At 38.2% G+C, this 19,152-nt stretch overlaps 1 protein-coding gene across 1 annotated transcript; it reads right to left on the bottom strand.

The window, feature by feature from the left end:
- Nucleotides 1-1,337: 1,337 nt before the first annotated feature.
- Nucleotides 1,338-3,544, bottom strand: LOC145218061 (galactosylceramide sulfotransferase-like). Its single transcript, XM_080085450.1, has 5 exons — nucleotides 3,354-3,544; nucleotides 2,675-2,803; nucleotides 2,380-2,574; nucleotides 2,127-2,274; nucleotides 1,338-1,610 (listed from the first exon to the last, which is right to left on the bottom strand). Exons 1-5 carry the CDS (start codon nucleotides 3,542-3,544, stop codon nucleotides 1,338-1,340), a joined length of 936 nt encoding a protein of 311 aa, XP_079941576.1.
- Nucleotides 3,545-19,152: the final 15,608 nt, after the last annotated feature.

The following is a 19,152-nucleotide window of genomic DNA, read 5'->3' as shown; positions in this document are numbered from 1 at the left end:
CCGAAGGGAAAAAGGCAGTGCTGTTAAATTCTACAATAGACAAAAGGTATAATTTGCTTCGGTGCATTTGATCTAATTTGTCTATAAGCATCAAATTGTAAAGCACAAAAAACACATTCAAAGATTAAGTGCAGTCTGCTACTCCTAATGGCGTAGATATAGTTTAACTCAGGGGTCTACAACGGTTGTCCCAGGCTAATTTTCTAGAGACCGCGGGCCACTAAATACTACACGCTACCAATCATAGAAAATAGGCAGTTCATGGTAACTCAGTGGCTAACGGCGTTATTTTTGTTGACCTCCAAGAGCTCATGACTTTACAATCTTACATGCGTGTTCATCAATGCTTTTTTATTTCATAAAATTCAACAACAAAAAAATCAATTGTTTGCGCATAATTCCATATCTTAGTTTTGCCTGTGATGTCTCAATCCGCTCTTAATCATTGATATGCGTAACCAATTGATAATATGTAGGTAAAATAATTCATAAAGCTGTAGTGAAAAAAAGGTTAAATTACATTTACTAACTTAAGCTGATTAATTGGTTTTAGCATTGAATGGAGCGTGGACCGCGGAAAATTACGAGACGGCTGTTATGTAAATAAAATGGTTTGGAAACCACTGACCTATAGCCTACGCATCTGAAAAAGTCAAATGCGACCAGCATAAGTGGGTTGGCCCTCAAAAATTTCCTTATTCCCAAGCTAAACAAAAATAGTGTACACAAAAAACTTAACGGATTTTAACTTTACGCTTTGATGAGATGCATTATTTCATCACAATAATACTAATAATCTATCACAACGGTTAAATTTGGTATTTTAACTTATTTATTTTGAATTGTGAAATACTTGAAGGGGAAATAAAACAAACACATCCTTTAAATTTTACATGATATTACTTTGACTTTTCATTGCCAATAACGCCGTGGGCCACATGTGGCCCGCGGGCAGCGTGTTGGAGATCCCTGGTTCAACTTATGTCGTCACTGAGCGTACAGTGGCAGTCTTTCCTTCGTCATGTTTTTTTTCAAACAATCACTTTTCGACAATAATGTTGGTGACGTTAGGGTGCCTTAAGTGCCAATGACATCATATTAGTATTTAAATTGTTACACGCACGAATTAATAACCAACGGAAAAATTGTAGCAAAACGTATTCATAAAAACTCTTGTGGGTTAGTCATTAGGGTACAAAAATGACGCTTCATCAAACTAAAATACAATTGAACAAACAGAAACGCGTGCGTGATGCAAGAACTGGTTTGTTAAATACGAATTTCGATTGTAAGAATCTTTCTTCATTTTTAACTTTTCTTATGTAAAGTTTGCCGATCTAAGGAATGTGCAGGGGCTCTTTCCAACCCGGAAGTATGCATTTTCCGTTATTTTCGAACATATAATTTTGCAACTCCGCTTTTAATGAGGAGTTTATAATTACTTCTGTAGGTAAACGATTTGGTCCTACAGCTGACGGCCTGGTTTGTCTTTTGCGCAGTATTTCCAAATCCTTCGCCATTTTCTCCCGTCCATATGCGTCAACCCGTTTCCAAAGGGTTTTGTTAAAGTAATCGTAAAGTACAATATCCAGAACACAAAAGAAACCAAACTGTTACGGAACACAACGTTACTTTAACCCAAATCAAACCTAGAAATAAGAATGCGCGGTATTCGAATTTAACTATCGCTGCTTAAATAACAACAGAAGTTTACTACTCCTGCCAAGTCATGCGACTTAACGCGTAGAAGCTTATTGTGAAGCGAGTAACAGTGTTATACATAATATCGGATTCCATAGAGAGCGTTACAAAACTTTTTCTGTGCTTACGTACAATGTTATAGAGTTGCTGAAAGTTTTTCTTCTCCTGTTCATCAATTAGGGATTTTCGATTATAAAAATTTTTGTTCAAACAGGCAAAATTGCTTACAACATCCCAATCGCAACACAGTAGATCCTAACACAAAAAGTATATTTTTTGGTTCAAAATATAATATTTTTTGGTCCACAGTTTAATTATCTTTGATGATTAGCAGCAAATCTTTTCACAGCGCTTTTAAACAAAGTCGTTGTTGGTTACATTTTAAGTTAAAACATGTTAAATATAAGTTTGCATCTCAAACAAGCCTTTAGGAGTATGAGAGACTCCTCAAGATATCCAAGTAGTATAACTAGATCCATGTTTTTATCCAATTCTGGTATCTGTCTTTTAATTTCTTTGTCATCGTCCAACATCGAGTCAATTCCTAAATCATATGACTGAGAATTTCGGTACCTGGACACAAAAGTGGGTTTCGTTTTAATCGAATATTTGTGACAGATCCAGAAGACATTTCATCGCATTCAAACAATTTCTTTGCCGCATTTGCGCAAAACTTACCTGAAATAAAAAGGAACCGACGAATTGAGCAAGAATACAGCCTTTGAAAGGAATTGAGCAGTGTTGGCGTCTGCACCCTGGTTGACGTAAATTGATGGCATTTGGTCGCAGTGGAACGAAGGCGCTTTCAGTTTGGGGAAAAAGTTGTAAGAAGAAAGAAAATTGTCCCATGGCTTTCGAATTATTGTAAAATACCTAAAGTAAAATATTTGTTGGTCTTTTTCACTTGTACGCGAAATTAGTTTACTTAACATTACTACCCAACATCAGATGGGCAACTTAACAGGTAAAATACCTTGTATCGGGATGAAAACATCTTTTCATTTCATCCGCATCAAACCTCACATGATTTACATTAATTGCAGAGTCTTTCGGAAAACTAAACTTGCACTTGAAGCGGCCTCGGAAATTCCGCAGTCTGCAACTGCAAAATACAAACCACATAAAGCAGAACCTACGTTATCTAATGGAAACGCAACCGCGTGATTTAAATAAAATGTAACTGAGGCAAACTGTTCAAATGTGACAGTTTTAAAAGCGGTGGTACAACATTTGTTGATTCCTAGCCTCATTCCAAGCAGGCCCGTAGAACACAAAACATTACAAGGGCCTCAATGGGAAAAACTTTTGTCGTGCTTTACAACAAAACGGAACATACCAGATAATGCGAAAGCAATATAACAAAACTTGGATTGTTTTCGCTAATGGTTACGGCAAAAATGGTGAGTAAAATTATGCAATACACATGCAAGTTTTTGTATGAATCGCAGCAGAAAGAAGTCAAATAGATTCGAATATTTTAGCGGATCCGGAGTAAAACTGCCCCAAAAGTTACTCTTTTTCCGAACACAAGTGTAATGCGCAAAATTCTGTGCTAATGAACTGTCAAGTGACAAAGGGCAATGCCACAAAAAGGAAACAAACGTTCTGATTAGTGGCAACAAACCAAAATCTACGATACCTTTCGTTATAACACCACATTAGCTGAAATTACAAACCTCACCTGTGACACGTTATGTTTATTCATGAATTTGTGGAGCAACCACTTCGTAGTACTTGAACCAGTTTTATGAGTCTTTACAAACACGAACTTGAGCATAGGCATGGAACATTTTTCATTTCCTATTCTGATCACTGGAGTAACGTTTACGTGTTGTTGAGGCATTGGCTACCAAAATATGACCGTTTCAAAGACAATGCACAATGATAAAGGTATCAAAAATCGTTTGACTAAATTCAATATCACCCGTCCGTTCTCAATTCAGCTTTACTTGCAAACTTTTAATGACGGGTGGATGTAGATAATCTAACAGATTTTCCAGAATGTGGCAAACTTCGTGTCAAAGGTATTTTTGCATGTAATAAAATATATCAGTTGTGTTACACTTATGTTGATTGTGACAATATGTCTTAATCTTGTTTGTATTTGTACAAATGTTGCTTAGAAATACGCAATTAAATAATTTTCAGATTGTTTACCGGAGATACAAAATGATAATGAGACTGCAACACATCCTTCATCCTCATCTTCACTTTCAACTACATCCCCCTCAGTAGAAACTGATGGATGGTTGGTTGCATACAAGCTTCCAAAATTTCCAAAGTACATTGGTGATGCTTTGGAGGATTGCAACTATCCAAGCAAACTAATCCAGTATTACAAGAAGTGAAATTTGGTAGATGCTTTCACTTTTTTATTTAGCCAGAATTCTTATTGGGTCCAGAAAACTAATCACAAGACCAATCTGAGGGCACAAACAGAAACATTCAGTGTGCCATGCCCCCCCCCCCCCCCCCTTCAAGAAATTTTGATCGGCTGTTTTATTATTGAATCTTGCAATTCCAGACAAAACTGTAAACAGCAATGTGCGCTATTTTTTATATGGGCGTAACGCATTGGTGCTCGTCACACATCTCAATAAACAATGCATGTCAATCTAGGTCACTTGGCTTCCAACTGCGCGTATGACGTTACAATGGATTTTATAATAGCTTTGTTATGTCACAGTCATAGAAGTGAAGATAATTCCCAACATGATCAAGGAGCAACCACTGTTAGAAACAACTGTGTCGAGGTAGCAACTTAGGTTACTATTGTTTAAAATGAAGCGAGGTAATAAAATAAACGCATATTTTTTGCCAAAACCTAAAATGGCCTCGGAAAATTCAGAAACAGAAATAGCCGGGACAAGCCAGGGTAACAAATCTCCCAAGACTTTTGAATTACTTTCGGATGCTATTTCGCCATTAGATATTGGACATGTTATTGATACACCAGTTATTGATGACAGGAAGCGATTGGAATTACTTGACAATGTTTGGTCTCCATCTGACAGTTTTGTATGGCCTTTTTCCGAACGCAAAGAAGGTGAAAAAACTCGAAAAAAATATCTTGGAAAGCAGCACATCAGCGGGTTGTACGATTGCTTTGCATTTTCATAATTAAAGGACTTTTCTGCAAGTATTGTGTTATATTTGCTCCTCAGGAGATTCGCGGAGTCAAATTAAATCGATTAGTCAAAACTCCTTTGCAAAAATATACACATTTAACTGGAAAAGATGGTTATTTGACGTCTCATTTTGCGCATGGCTTTGTGAATGTATACGACAAGCAACAGAACTACGCCTGCGCATAAAAAATGGGATTGGCAACGTTTCCCAACAAGCGAATTCGGCTTTTGAAACGCAGCGACAAAAAAACAGAGATGCTCTGAAGAAAATTATACGAGCAGTGGAACATATCGGAAGACTGGGGTTGACGTTCCGTGGCCACAGAGACAGCGGCAAATTGGCAGTTGACTCAGAAAACCTTTACTCTCAAGGAAACTTTCGGGCTCTCCTTCAGCGTATGGTCCAATCTGGCGACACGGTTCTCGAACGCCGTTTTAATGAAGCTTCTCGCAATGCGCAGTATATTTCTCCCATTGCTCAAAATGAGCTGATTGAAGCCATCGATATCACAATGCGTAAAGTTGTAGTGAGGGAGGTATGCGAGTCCAACTTTTTTGCAATTCTAGCGGACGAAACCACCGACTTCTCGAAGCAGGAACAACTGAGCTTGTGTCTCCGCTAAGTTCGCAACTTTCGCATTTGCGAGAGATTCCTATGTTTTGCCGAGGCACCAGATTTAACTGGAAAAGGATTGGCAAAACAGATTATTGGTATACTTCTAGACTCCGGAGTGGACATTTCTTTTATGGTGGCCCAGGGGTTATGACGGCGCAGCAGCTATGTCTGGGCAACATAATGGCGTGCAAAAGTATGTCCGAGACAAATGTCCAAATTCTGTTTACGTACATTGTGCGGCACACAACCTGAATCTCTGTCTGTCAGACACGATGGGTCGAAAAGCAGGCTTCTGTTTTAATATTCAGAGAGCTTTACCCTGCTGTTGTCGCAGCATTAGACTCTTTGACTTCGTGTCCTCGCAACGGAGGTAAAGCGCTGATGTTAATGAGAGCTATCAGTGAGTAATCATTGTTAGTTGCTCTTGAGGTTACTGCAAGAGTATTGGAAGTTACTAAACCATTAGCAATGCTCCTCCAAACTGTCTCTTTGGATTTGCATAAGGCTTCAGCATCTGTAAACAACTGCGTTGAAACATTGAAGCAGATGCGAGAAGATGACACATTTTCAATGTTATTTTTGAAGGCCAAGGCACGCCTATAACACTGCCCCGAATTATTGGACGCCAAGTTCACAAAGGAAACGCACCGGCCGATTCTCCAGCGTCGCACTACAAGCGAAATGTTTTTTACCCCTTCATTGATACTGCCATATCACAGCTTCGTGAACGGTTTAATGAGCAGTCTGCCAAGGCACTGTCCATGCAGTCTCTTCTTCCGAAGTTCTGTGTAAGCGAACCGTTTGGGCGGATCGAAGTTGCTGTTGAAGAGTTGGGTCGATTCCTTCCAGGGCCGAAAGATACAGTAGAAGTTGAGTTTTTGCGATGGAAAAACCACTGGAAGCGACAAGAAGTCAAACCAACAAATATAATTGTTGCGTTGAAAGCAGCAAGTGAACTGCAGACATTTCCCTGCATTTCGAAATTGCTGCAAATATTTTGTGAAATTGCTGCAAATTTGGTGCACTGTGTACCCCATTTTCATTAGAGGCAAAATATAAAAATATGTGGAAGAAATAAAACTGCAGTTTTGTTTAAAAACAGCTGTTTTTTGTTTTAAACAACACATTTAAGGTTTTACAATTTTTTATGTGTGTATTGTGACATCTCACAATAACAGATGGTGGCCTGAACAAAAAGTTTTTTTCGACTGACGGATAGCATTGTGGAGGAAATTTTGCCTGGTAATGTTAGCGACACGGAAGATGTTAGTTTTCTAAAAAGATTATTGTTGCTTTAAATTCACTTGATGACTGCATAGTAGTCAAAAAGCCAGAGACACTTTCATGTAACCTCTCCGTTGGGCAACCTTTTTGCATGCACGGGCCAACAAGTAGTATTATATTGCGGAGGCGGGCCGCAACGGTGGTCATGCAATAATAACATAGCAGTGCTAGACAAAGTCAAACGCACAAAGATTTTGTCTTTGTACGTAACAATGCCTCCTTTTTGTAATAAACTAATAACTATCAACATTTAATGTAACAACCTTTTGGTATAAATTTGGCTTTAACACATAAAGTTCGTCCGGCCGATCAAAATAAAATGCGAGTCGCGGGCCGCTCAAAAGTTGCTCGTGAAAAGCATACAACCATTGTGTATCATTTGACAGAAGGGAGGACGCAGGATGCAATCTGCAAGGAGGCAGAAGCTAGCCATAAAACCTGTGTCGATTGGTGTGACATTCTTCGGGAGGTAAAAGATTAAAAGTAATTAACCAGTCGTGCAAGGTTGCTTACAACTCCTCTTTCTGTCGTTTTCTGATTTGTACAAAAGAACTGCTAAGACGCCCCACCATCATTGGCGGGCCAGAGCACGTTGTGGCTAGAACTGCTAAGACGCCCCACCATCATTGGCGGGCCAGAGCACGTTGTGGACGAATCTTTCGTGGCCAGGAAAAATCCAAGCGCGAATGCCCAGGCACGACCGGTCAACAGTGGGTTTTTGGTGGAATTGACACCGAAATAAAGTATGAATATATACTTAAAAGAAGACCGTAATAGTAATTTTCGAAACAATCGTTTTTAGGGAATGCTTCATGTCGTTGGTTCCATCAAACCCTGGAAGGAGTGATACTGAGGCACGTGTTGCCAGGCATAGAAATTTAGTCCGATGAATGGCGGGCATACAACAACTTAGGAAGTATGCAAAAGACGTTCCATAGCAAGTAACAGATTGCTGAGTTTCCCCATCTTTTAGATATAGGATACATACACCGGACAGTAAATCACTCTGTGCAATATGTATCAGCGAAAGGATTCCATACCGACGACATAGAAAGCCTGTGGATCAGTTCCAAGAGGGAATTAAAGAGAGGGAACGGTGTTAAACGGGACTTCATCCCAACATATTTGGATGAGTTTCTATGTCGCCAAAGAAGACCAAAAAACAGGTACTTTGCGAATATAATAAAATCCATCGCAGAAACGCCAAAATACCAGTTTTGAAAACACGATAGCGTTTCCGCTCAAACTTTGCAGTCATTTATAGGGGCCTTGCCTCCATTTTTTGCCACCCTGCCCGACCGATTTGGTTCGCTGATTTTTGTGTTACGTCATTGTTTTAATTTTTGAAAAACAGGTTTTGCTGCTTCAGCCGCTGTATGGCACCCTTAGGGGGGAGCAGCAAGCCTGGGAGGCCTCAAACAATAGTAGGTGCACACACCTTTCTTACACCGGCTATCGCTTGTCTCTCGCTGGTCTCAGAGCCGAGACGCAGCCTTACAAACATAACCTCATTTCCCCCTATAAACCATTCGTTTGAATAAGGTGAAATCCCTTTTTTTGAGAATATGATAAAAATTTAATTTAGTATATCTCCAAAGTTCCATCAGAATTTTTGCGGGTACGAAGAATGCTCTGACTTGACAAAGGGGTACGAGCAGAAAAAGGGGTTGGGAACCACTGTTAAGTATAGGTATGTACGGAATGTATATTTTGTACATAGCACCAATGCTGTGTATCATTTTGCACCTTATCAGAATTTATATTACTTATTTCTTTGCAAATAGTTGTATCCACTCCACATGTAATTTTTTTGCATCACAAAAAGCGTGTACCATATTCGCTGTGGCATACGATGACACATCATTGGCCGATTCTTACAAACAAAAAGAAGAATCTTTTTTATGGCTGAAACTGCGTTACATTGACATTGAAGCCTCAGTAAAGACCAAGACAACAAACACATTATACAATAATATAATATTGGTCTTGTACGAGGCGTTTTTTAGGGCTGCGTCTTTTTGTGGCAAACGAATTGTGCCTATAGCCAACGCGGTTGTCGCCACATCTTTTGGTATTGGTCTGCCTTTGTTACGGTGCCTCTTTACATAATCGTAAAGTGCACAAGTAAATAAAAAAGCGAGCACGAGCTAGGCATAATCTTCGAGGTTTAAAACAACAACCCGAGGCTACAGAGTACACTTCCTAAGTAACGAGGTAGAACAAGTACTAAAATCTTGCCAACAGCAAATCGCAAAGTTAAGCGAAACCCTGATCCCGCTAACATGCCCGAAATGTCACGCCGAGAGTTTCAACCTATTTCTTTTGCTATAATTGATAAGATAAGAATAAATTCGTGATAAGAAATCAATGTGATAAGAATGAATTTTTGGAGCGATTAAAGAATTTCCACTAAAATAAATTTTCCTTCGGACCTATGCATTTCAGCAACACCAGAGCATGCTTAACAATGTAGCAATAATAAATTTTTAGAGCGATTATAGAATTTTTAGCAAAATAACTTTTTCTTCGGACCTGTGTTTTTAGCTAGCACAGCATTATTGCCTTGTGACAAAGTAAAATAACATTTTTTGTCTAATTAACTAAACAGTTTGTAAACCATGGGAAAACGAACTTCTCCAGTAAAGTACGAGATTGGTGTCAGTGGAAAGCAGACAGGCTACCTCCGTGCTGAAGCTGTAATACCCCTTCCTTCCGTGTTGTTGGTGACCGATAGCAACGGGAGGAGCTTTGCTCACCCGGGTATCATGTAACAGTGATTTCTTCGTCTTCAATGCAATGGGGGTCGTAATTAACCATGAATGCATTGAACTGGAGTTTTGGCGAAAGTGCGATAACGTCTTGGTGGTTTTAGCACTTGGCACTAACGACGGCGTCTTGCAGCGTGTACCCCCAAGCGCAGATATAATTGCGACAAAGTGATTTACGTGTATACAGTAGTATATTGGATCAGAGGAACAGTCAAGTATATGGACGTCTACTTTTGTAGATTATTGTGGTTGGAATTCTTCAGCAAAGGGGGAATCACGGGCACCTTGTTCCAGAGATCAACAAGGTGTTGCGCAACCATCGGCCGTGATCGAGAGCTTTGGCACGGTCGCCTGCACTTGTCTGACGTCGGTTTGCGTCATTACATGGCCAGTCATGTAGCTCATTGGTTCCCAACCTTTTTTTAACGCGACCCAAATACTGACCAAAATTTTGTTGAGTGGTTCCTCGCGACCCATGGTCATACTATTTTGGTTGTATGTTTGCCTGTAAAGCTTTTTGAAAATTGCTACGTCAGTTTGGCAAATCAATAACCTTATAAGGAACAAAAACGGTTGTTTTTTTTTGACCAAACTTTTCCATTTATCCCGAACTCGGAGCTGAATCGATGTATTATTAGCCAGACAAAGCTCAACTGTGAGCTAACACATCTCTTTGTGACGTCACAAAGAGTTTTTACAAATAGCTCATCAAGCTGTGATGAAATTATTATTGAGCAACAATTTAAAGGCGTAGATGCTCTTACTGTCACTAAAACGAGCGACCCAAAGGTTGGGAAACACTGATGTAGCTAATATTCATGCCCTTCTTGCTGCTTCCAGAGTGTCAAGTAAGTACTTGTTAAATATTTTTTGTCTCAGAATAAAGTTTAATGGCTTATCCCGAAATTTGTTATCCGACTTCGCCGAAACAAACGCGAGGAAGGAAACTAAGTAGAAGAAATTCTGAAATCGGCTGTGTTTTTGATGTGTGGCTGATCACATTCGCCCTCCTCCAGAAAGACGTCAATTTGGTAGACATAATGACCTGACAGCTTCAATCAGTTGGATACAGACAGACAGGACTAGTTTTCGCTGCCACCCAGGAAGAATTGCTCTCGGAGTATATTTAAGATTAAGCCAGGCAGTGACCAATTTCAGTGAGAACGTGGGCCTGACAATTTGCCAAACAAAATAACATAAAACACGTCCATCAAGCTTAGCTGGGATATACTTTCTGTCGCAGGATGAGATTGGTTTCAAGGCGATAATCACACAGTTCTTTCTTTTCGAACAATAACTTATTTGAAGTTTTTTTTACAAAATTCACGAAATTTATAACTGTCATGAAACTGGAGTGACCTATCCTCAAAAACCAGATAAAGTTGTTGCGACTAGAGGTTTCAAAGCTGGACCAAGAACATCTAAAGTTCCTAAAAGAAAACGCCACACAGCTATTCTAACTAGCTACTTTGAAAGAAAACGAATTAAATTCCCGCAATGTAACCCAAAAATCTTCAAAAAATCTGTTTGTCGTCATTCTAAACAACAAGCAACAGCAGATTGTAGTTGTATTGTTGGTGGAGACAAGTTCTCAATTTTATGTCCAGGTGATAGTTGGAACCCCGCAGATTGTAATGATGGTTGTTCGGAATTAGTAACGTTGAAACTTTTTACAGCCTAAAGAAGAAACTAACGATGCTTTAAAACCGACATCGGTGAAAATGCGCATGAAAAAACGAGTAAAAATTCCAGATTTTTTGGGTGACCATTTTTTGATCAGGTTTTTAAACGTGTAGGTGGGTATAATTTTAAAAATGCGAATGTATAAGGGTTGCTGTATCTGACATTTTGATAAGACAAGTTTATCCCATTATTATCGCCTTGGGATTTTTGTTTGATGGTTGTTTATTGATTTCTTAAATAAACAAATTAACTGTTTTTTGATGGTTCATTGTTTCACAGAACAAAATTTTCTCATACAGTGTTGCCTTTTCGTCCAGAAGCACCAAACATGCATTTTGTGCAGTTGGATAAATTTAGAAAAACAAAAATCTATTATTTTTGTTTTGTAAAGCGCTTACTTTTTGTTGATCAAATATACAGTAGAACAGAAATATGTTAACTTTGCGGTTATCATGTTTTAGCAATCATATCCTGTTCAGGACAAGTGCCGGCGAAGTATGGAACATAGTGAACGAAACCTTGGTTCAGCATTTTAACCAGGCGTACTCTTCGAAATGGAATATTTTGCGAATCCTACGGAATCTCACAGCAGTGGAAAATCGAGTTTAGACTTTTGTAAAATTAAAAATATTTCTAAGCAGCGTTCCGTATAAACCCAAAAAATAATACAAGAACGATACATAGCATTATCATCAAATCTATGAGAAGAATTTTAGCTTTTTGTCAAAGAGTTTCAGCTGCAAAGAAAACAAAATATGTACACAGATATGCTGTGAAAATTTAACCAGATTTATTAAGCATGCTTGACAGGCTCCAGTAACAGTTAACACCCTAAAATTACCCAAATTCACAGTAAATGGTTATAAATGTGTATTAGCTACAAAAGTACATTATGTGAACAGTCCTTTGTTGCAAGAAAAGTCTACTGAAAACAAAATCTGTCCTACTACCTCTTATTGTTGCACCATAAACTAACATTTCGTGTCCAAACATTTCGGGTGTAGAAAAAAAATACCTAAATTGTCTTTTTTTTGGGGGGGGGGGGGGTGTTAGCTAATTAACTTCGAGATAAAGTACTAGAGTTTAAAAAAAATCAGGCAATTAATGTGTTTTTCCCTATTTCCTCTGTGGTATTTTGGACACAACATGGTGTGCATGACTTTCTAATCGTACAACAATAGGTTGGACAACTTGTTTTTAAAATAGATTTTAGTGCCAATTAAATAGGTGTTGTTTCTAAAATAATTTGTGAGAAATTTGTATTGTGGCGAAAACAACCCCGCTGTTTTTTTTCTGTAGTCAGTCACAAAAATGTAAAATCTTTAAAGCACAAAATTGAACCACAATTGCTTAATTACAATTTCATATTTTTGAAGAATTTTCTCGGGTAGTATTTGAAGATGAAGGTACACTGTCAACAGAAAGATCATCCTTTGCTGTTGTGGGTTATTGCAAAGTTATGTAGAAATGCTGTGGCAACAAATACGGCAAAATAATTGTCCAACTTGGTGCATAATGAAATTTCTGGTTGTGTGACTTATTGTAACAGGTCTCTGTCCAGCAGTTAAAAGATTACGGAATGGGGTTAAAAGATAGTGCTTTATGGGATATTCACCACCTTCAAGCAAACAGCCAGAAATTATACCATCTTAAAAGTTGCTAAAAGTTTAAAAGGAGACAAACTGTTGGCCTGGAGAAGCGTAACCTCTTGAAAAAATCGTCATTGTCGAACCGCTTAAATGTATTTTAATAATCTTTTAAATTTCTGGTGTCGATTGACAAGGTGTCATCTAACATGTCAAGAAAATAAGTTTCTGCCTAATTATCAACAGACCGTGACCTAAATAATCGGAGGCTCAGCGATAAGCCAGGCTTCTACATTTGGCCCAAAGTGTTTACTTACATGTGGTGAAGTAATACACAGTACAAATACAGTAGACCCTACAAACCTAACATTTGGATAAATATAAGTTTTCTAATGAAGTATCGCAAAGGACCATTTAACATACTTCATGTACACTAATATTTTTTCTACACTTAATATGAAGAAGGCTGTCTGTCTGTTGGTGGTTTTCTGACTAACGAAGATACATGAAAATTGAAACTAATGGACTATTATTCACACGCACTTGTACAAAATTTGTGTTTAGTTATAGAACTTACCTTTTCTACAGTGGAATTTTGTGGGCAGAAGCAAGTAGAAGTGGACTAATCACTACTAATTTTTTGCATGTACAAATATTTTGTTCTTTGCAATGGATGATGAGCTTCAGAACAACAACCTCAGTTTTCTATATAACATGTGTTTAATTTTGTCTTTTTTAGATACCTCTCAACATCAAATAAATTGACGCAAGCTTGTACCCGCCTTTTTCTCTATTGTTTGCCAAATCTGGTCTTCCAATGAAACACCTAAATAACTTTCATCTATTTTGTACAGTGACACCCCAGAATGCCAATTGTGTATCATGCGACACTGGGAAAGGTCGAATCTCACCCTGGGCATGCAAGCCTGACTGATCTGGCTATATTGAGGAGTGTCGCCTCTGGTATTAGTGCTCAATGCTTTAACGAACAAAATACTTACTACTGTTGTTGTTTTTTGGAAACATAACATTCATAAAATTCAGGCTTTTTCCAACAATATTGATTCTCAATGTCTTCTGCGAGCTAACATTTTTCTCATGAACAAGGAAAACCAGTTTCTTGTTGGGTCAGTTTACTTTGTTAAGTTCTACGCTCAAAAGTATGTTGACAAATTTTCCTGCTCTAAAAATTTGCAAATCTGTGGCCCGCATAGTTTTCATTTGGATTTTAAAAAAAAGTTTGTCCTTTGGGACCGTTTGTTGTCAGGAGTTGGATATTTCATGTACTGAATATTGAACCACCATTTTCTAAAACTAGTGTGTGGTTGAATTTTCATTTTATTTGCGAACCTGCCACATCTTTCAGCATAATTGTTTGTTTTTGGTATTTTCATTGTCAATTGATCCAATACATGTGTGCTTGTGAAAGGTTTTTTTTCGGTTTATTTTTTTGGGGACTTCTAACTGGCAACAACATTTCGAAGACTCTGTTTTGTATCTGTGAGAAGTTCTGAGGACATACATCTTCTGTGGAAACAAGTTTTTCTTGCAGCAAACTAACAAGTTTTTCATTTCTTTCAACATTTTAGTTGTCTGCCTAAAGTTCAAGTTTAGTTTATTTGCACTTAAATCAACGAAAATGGATTGTAACCAGTGGCGCAACTAGCTGAAAATTAAGGGGGCAGGCAACGAACTACCAATACGACTTTCCCATAAACGATTGTATTGCTAAGTGCGTATCATAGATTGGTCGAATGGTCCGACGCGCTTTTCCACTAATAATCTAAAAAAAACTTGGATTCGCCCTTGGATTGTACGGCTTCGAATGTCGTGAAAAAGTAACACTTGTAGTACGGCTTCGAATGTCGTGAAAAAGTAACACTTGTAAGTCACAAAGTCCATTGTAATAATATATTGACGTTTTAAACTAAGGCATTGTTTCGTAACAAATAAACTCGTTCGACTGGATGTTTACACGTTAATCTTTCAATCTGTCTACTAATGCTGTACCATATTATGTGTAAGTTGCTCGTGATCATTCCTTGTGCATATTTACGTCAGAGGCATCAAGTTGGAGTGGAAACCAAGTAAATTTGTTAATAATGTCTTGTCCATCTAAGAAAATGAAGAAAATTACGTCGTTTTTTCAAAAATCTGTTTCGGATAGCGGACCAGGAACTGACATGTGCGAAACCAATGCATTGAATAGTTCTGCAAGCACATCTCAACTTCAGGTTTTAGATAATTCTATCTTTTCGGGCGATAAGGCTCATCAACAAATATTACCACATGGATCAACGCCAGGTATAACAACAGTTGCAAGAGGTTTAGCATATCAGCTGGTTTAAAATCGGAACTGCTTCGGAAACCGTGGACACCTTTCGGTTCAGTATGATTTTCCCCGCTACTCAAGAGGATAGATATTGGTTGGTGTACAGTCCCGCAAAAGAGGGAAGTTTTTGTAAATATTGTGTGCTATTTGCACCAAAAACCGTTGGTGGGTCGGCCCTCGGTCTGCATGTGGAAGTCGCATTTTCTGGAGCACAACACTTGAAAGCAGTTCTGAATTTATTGATAACATATGGAGATTCAAAGATAGCAACATATGTAAACCAGACTCCGAGAAATGCGACGTATCTTAGCTGGAAAACAAAGGACGAGTTTATTGAAATCATTTCATCTGCGTGTACAAACATGTTTGTGCGTGTGTATGTGTAATTTTTTTGTGTAAGAAGGGGTAGCTGACACGATGACCACAGAGTCTTTCGCTACCCCGCACATTCTCCTTTCATTTAATTTTTCCCGTTTTTGGTGTTCAAATATTTGTGCGAAATAAACTTACTACTTACTTACTTACTTCGAAAGTAATTCGAGAAAAAGTCGTAGAAGAGGTCTAAAAGACTAGATTTTTTCGGTACTAGCAGATGAATCAAGCGATGTCAGCAATACCGAACAGTTGTCTATCGATGTGACAGGGGAAAGTTTGAGTGAACAAAATAATTCAGTTGCTCACACAATGTGGATTGGATAACCTAAGGGGGCAAGGATATGATGGTGCAACATCAATGGCCGGTAAATTCAATGGTGTTCAAGCTGTAATACCAAGGCAGTATCCGTTGGCTATCTATGTGCATGCCATTGTATAAACCTGACCTTGTCGTCTTCAAGTAGTATTACAGCAATAAGACATTCAATGAAAACAATTCAGGAATGCATTACTTTTCTACGTGGTAGTCCCAAACGTACAGCTGCACTACGCAACGTCATTCAAGCAATTTTTCCCAATTACAACAAGACCACTCTAGTTGCTCTTTGCACAGTCAGATGGGTTGAAAGACATAATGCCGTCGTTTTGTAGAGCTTTTTCCTGCAATTTTGCAGTGTTTGCGCTTGTTGGAGGATTTTGCAGTGTTTGCGTTAGGCTACAGGGTAAAATCTTTGTACTTCATTGTATCTGCACTTCTGCAGTGATTATTAAATTTAAAACTACAAAAGACAGCCAACGATCTCTGATTGTGGAATGGTGCATGATACCAAACGAATGTTTGAACATGTCCCGACAGTTGCAAGAAAAACGTCCAATGACGTTTATAAACAACCTTAAAATCGCTGACGAAAATTTTATTTTGCGATCGTGTAGAAACCTCCGTTCGAATCCTACTGATGAAGAAGTCGAAGGTTTTTTTATGATAATGTATTCCAGCATTTTATAGGATCTGTCATTTCTGAATTATCCGGGAGATTCAAATTACATTTTCAAAAAGTGAGTCACTTTGGCGATATTATAGACATGTACGAGAGAGATTCGTTGCATTCAGCAGACGTTCTAGCGCAAGAGATTTTCCGATGAGCTTTGAAATGGAAAGACACCAACTTCCTTTCTTTGCCTACATCGATTCATGAAACTCTGCCCTATGCTAAGAAAGAGAAGCCAACCCGAATATTCACTGCTTCTTAAAAAAATTCCTCACAATACCTTGCACTAGCCTACTGCCTCAGTGGAGAGAACCTTTTCTGACCTCAAAAGGTTAAAGTTGTGGTGTTAAAAGACTAGCCTACTGCCTCAGTGGAGAGAACCTTTTCTGACCTTAAAAGGTTAAAGTTGTGGTGCTAAAAGACTTAGCGGAATTTCAACGATGGCTTTACATAGAGACGTAATATACAAAACAAGTTGTTGAAAGATTTTTGGCTGAAGCTCCACGCCGATAAACATTTTATTTTTGTGTGTTTACATTTTTGTGTGTTTACATGTAAATACGTTTTCAAGTTCCAACAAAGATCGTTGGTGCGGTTATTTAGGTTGTTGTATAAATACATCGCAAAAACTTCGTTTTTACCATCGCAATACATGTCGATAAAGCGATTTACTGCTGTACCGGCGCCTTGTCCTGTCATTTGAAGGTTATTGTTAGCTTTGGTGCGAACGAACGTGTTTTCGGCGCTGTACGAGAGCCATTATACGCAATAACGCCGATACAAAAGGGACCTGGCATGACGACGAACCTGCCCCCCCCCCAGTTGCGCCCATGGGTGACATTAATTAAATATGTTTGCTTTCATACTTTTACACAAGACAACTTTGGAGGCATTTTTTGAAAACTTGGTATGCGACTTTGTTGAAACTCTAAAAAAATTAACAGTGTTTACATTGGCATAAGTGATACATGGTTAAAAATTACAGAGGCCACTTGGGCGAAGATCACAGAATCCAGACGTGTTTCAAGTTTCATATGAAATCCAACACAAACCCAACGTAAAATAATAAAGCACATAAAGGACGGGAACACAACATACGGAAAAAAATGCCCGGACTACAGTTTCTGATGAGCCCCTTTAAAAAAAAGTCGAACATCAAAATTGTCTGGTGAAGTACAGCTAGTTTACCTCTAAGGCCTTCCTTAGATTGTTTAAACAACTTTTTGGCAAAATGCATATCACAACACTAACAAAAAGGATATAACATATTATTTTGCAGACATTTGAAGGATCTTCATCCGACATGTCAGAAATTAAAACTTAAGTTTTCGAAATAAACACCAGACATTATCTCTTGACCAACATTATTGAAGTTAATGTTTGTTAACTTGCTGTTCGTTTGCTTTGATATCTTTAAATATATATATATATATAAAGAATAAAAAAATCATTTGAAGGATATCTTCATGTGGAGATGAATTACATATGCACTCAAGCGCTTCTGTCATCTCTGGAAACTTCACTGTTGTTTTTCTGATTAAAAAGCCTCCGATATACTGTAGATGTTATTTGGCCACGGGAAAGGTACTCTTGGCAGTTCTTTCTTAATGATAATTTGTTGTAGAAGCGTCAACAAGCACTCTGCAGCCACTGTATTGAAAACATCTTCTAAAAAATACTTGCATCCGATATTCTCTTTCTTTTTATTGTTTGAAAACGTTTCCAACAAATCTATTACAAGATGTGTCCGTGATTGCAGTTAATTTTTCGTGGTACGACTTGTCGATTGTCCAGGCATGTCATCGTCCATATTTTCAAATAAAAGGTTTAGAATGACCTCCTTTGGCAACTTTAATTGATTCTCTATAGTTTACAAGGCATTCGAAAACATCCTCTTTTAATGAAAGCCCGGTAAGTTTAATAAAGTGTCATTCAAGCGTGACGACGCAAAACGTCATAAAAGAACAAACACCAGTTGACCTTCCTCCTCATAGGGTTCGCAGTAAAATTTTGTCTCAATCAAGTAAGATGCTTGCCATTATTTATTAGTAAGAGAAACATCAAGTATTGACGGGTAATACTTGGACACATATGATCGCTGTTTAAAGCTGGCGTAACTACTGGTGAAGAAAATGTAACTGATTCTGAAAACCAAGCTATTCCTCCCCCTCTGATAAAGACAGTATCTTTCGATCCAAGAAATGTAGTTTATACTTTTATTTATAGGTAGTTGACCACATACCATATATGTTGCAATGGATTGTTTGCTGTGCCTAAGAAAAAAAGAAAATCTGCAGAGCCAGAATAACACATCAATTGTCACTACAAATACCAACTTTGAGATATGGATAAAGCAATTGCTTATCTTGCAATATCAGTACAACGCTTGTAGAAAAAATTGATCAACTAATGCAGGGGTCGGCAAACCCTGGCACGCGAGGTGATTTTTCATGGCACGCCGAGTGATTTTCAAGTTTGTAGTCTTTTGCAGCTTAGCTGTTTGATATGGATTAAGCCATTTGATTACAGTGATCTGCGTCGCTTTCCCTGCTTGTGACTTGTATTTTCCCAGCCAAACACAAGAATGCGTCTGTGTTGTCGCAATTTACCAAACAATGCGTGTGTTTAGGGTGAAGTTAACTGTTTGTTTGTCAGATGTTCATCACCAACCAGTTTGCAATTATTGTGAT

Source organism: Phallusia mammillata, chromosome 3 (genome assembly GCF_965637545.1).
Source record: "Phallusia mammillata chromosome 3, kaPhaMamm4.hap1.1, whole genome shotgun sequence".
Lineage (NCBI taxonomy): Eukaryota > Metazoa > Chordata > Ascidiacea > Phlebobranchia > Ascidiidae > Phallusia > Phallusia mammillata.
The sequence above is the reverse complement of the archived record's forward strand: the minus strand, read 5'-3'. Positions and strand labels throughout refer to the sequence as shown.

Bases quoted from the DNA above. Each gene is read 5' to 3' on its own strand.
- LOC145218061 (XM_080085450.1), bottom strand. From the start codon at position 3,544: ATGCCTCAACAACACGTAAACGTTACTCCAGTGATCAGAATAGGAAAT. The intron at 2,804-3,353 runs GTTATAACGAAA...TGTATTTTGCAG, and splicing joins GTAATTTCAGCTAATGTGGT to TTGCAGACTGCGGAATTTCC. The intron at 2,575-2,674 runs GTATTTTACCTG...ATTTTACTTTAG, and splicing joins TGTTTTCATCCCGATACAAG to GTATTTTACAATAATTCGAA.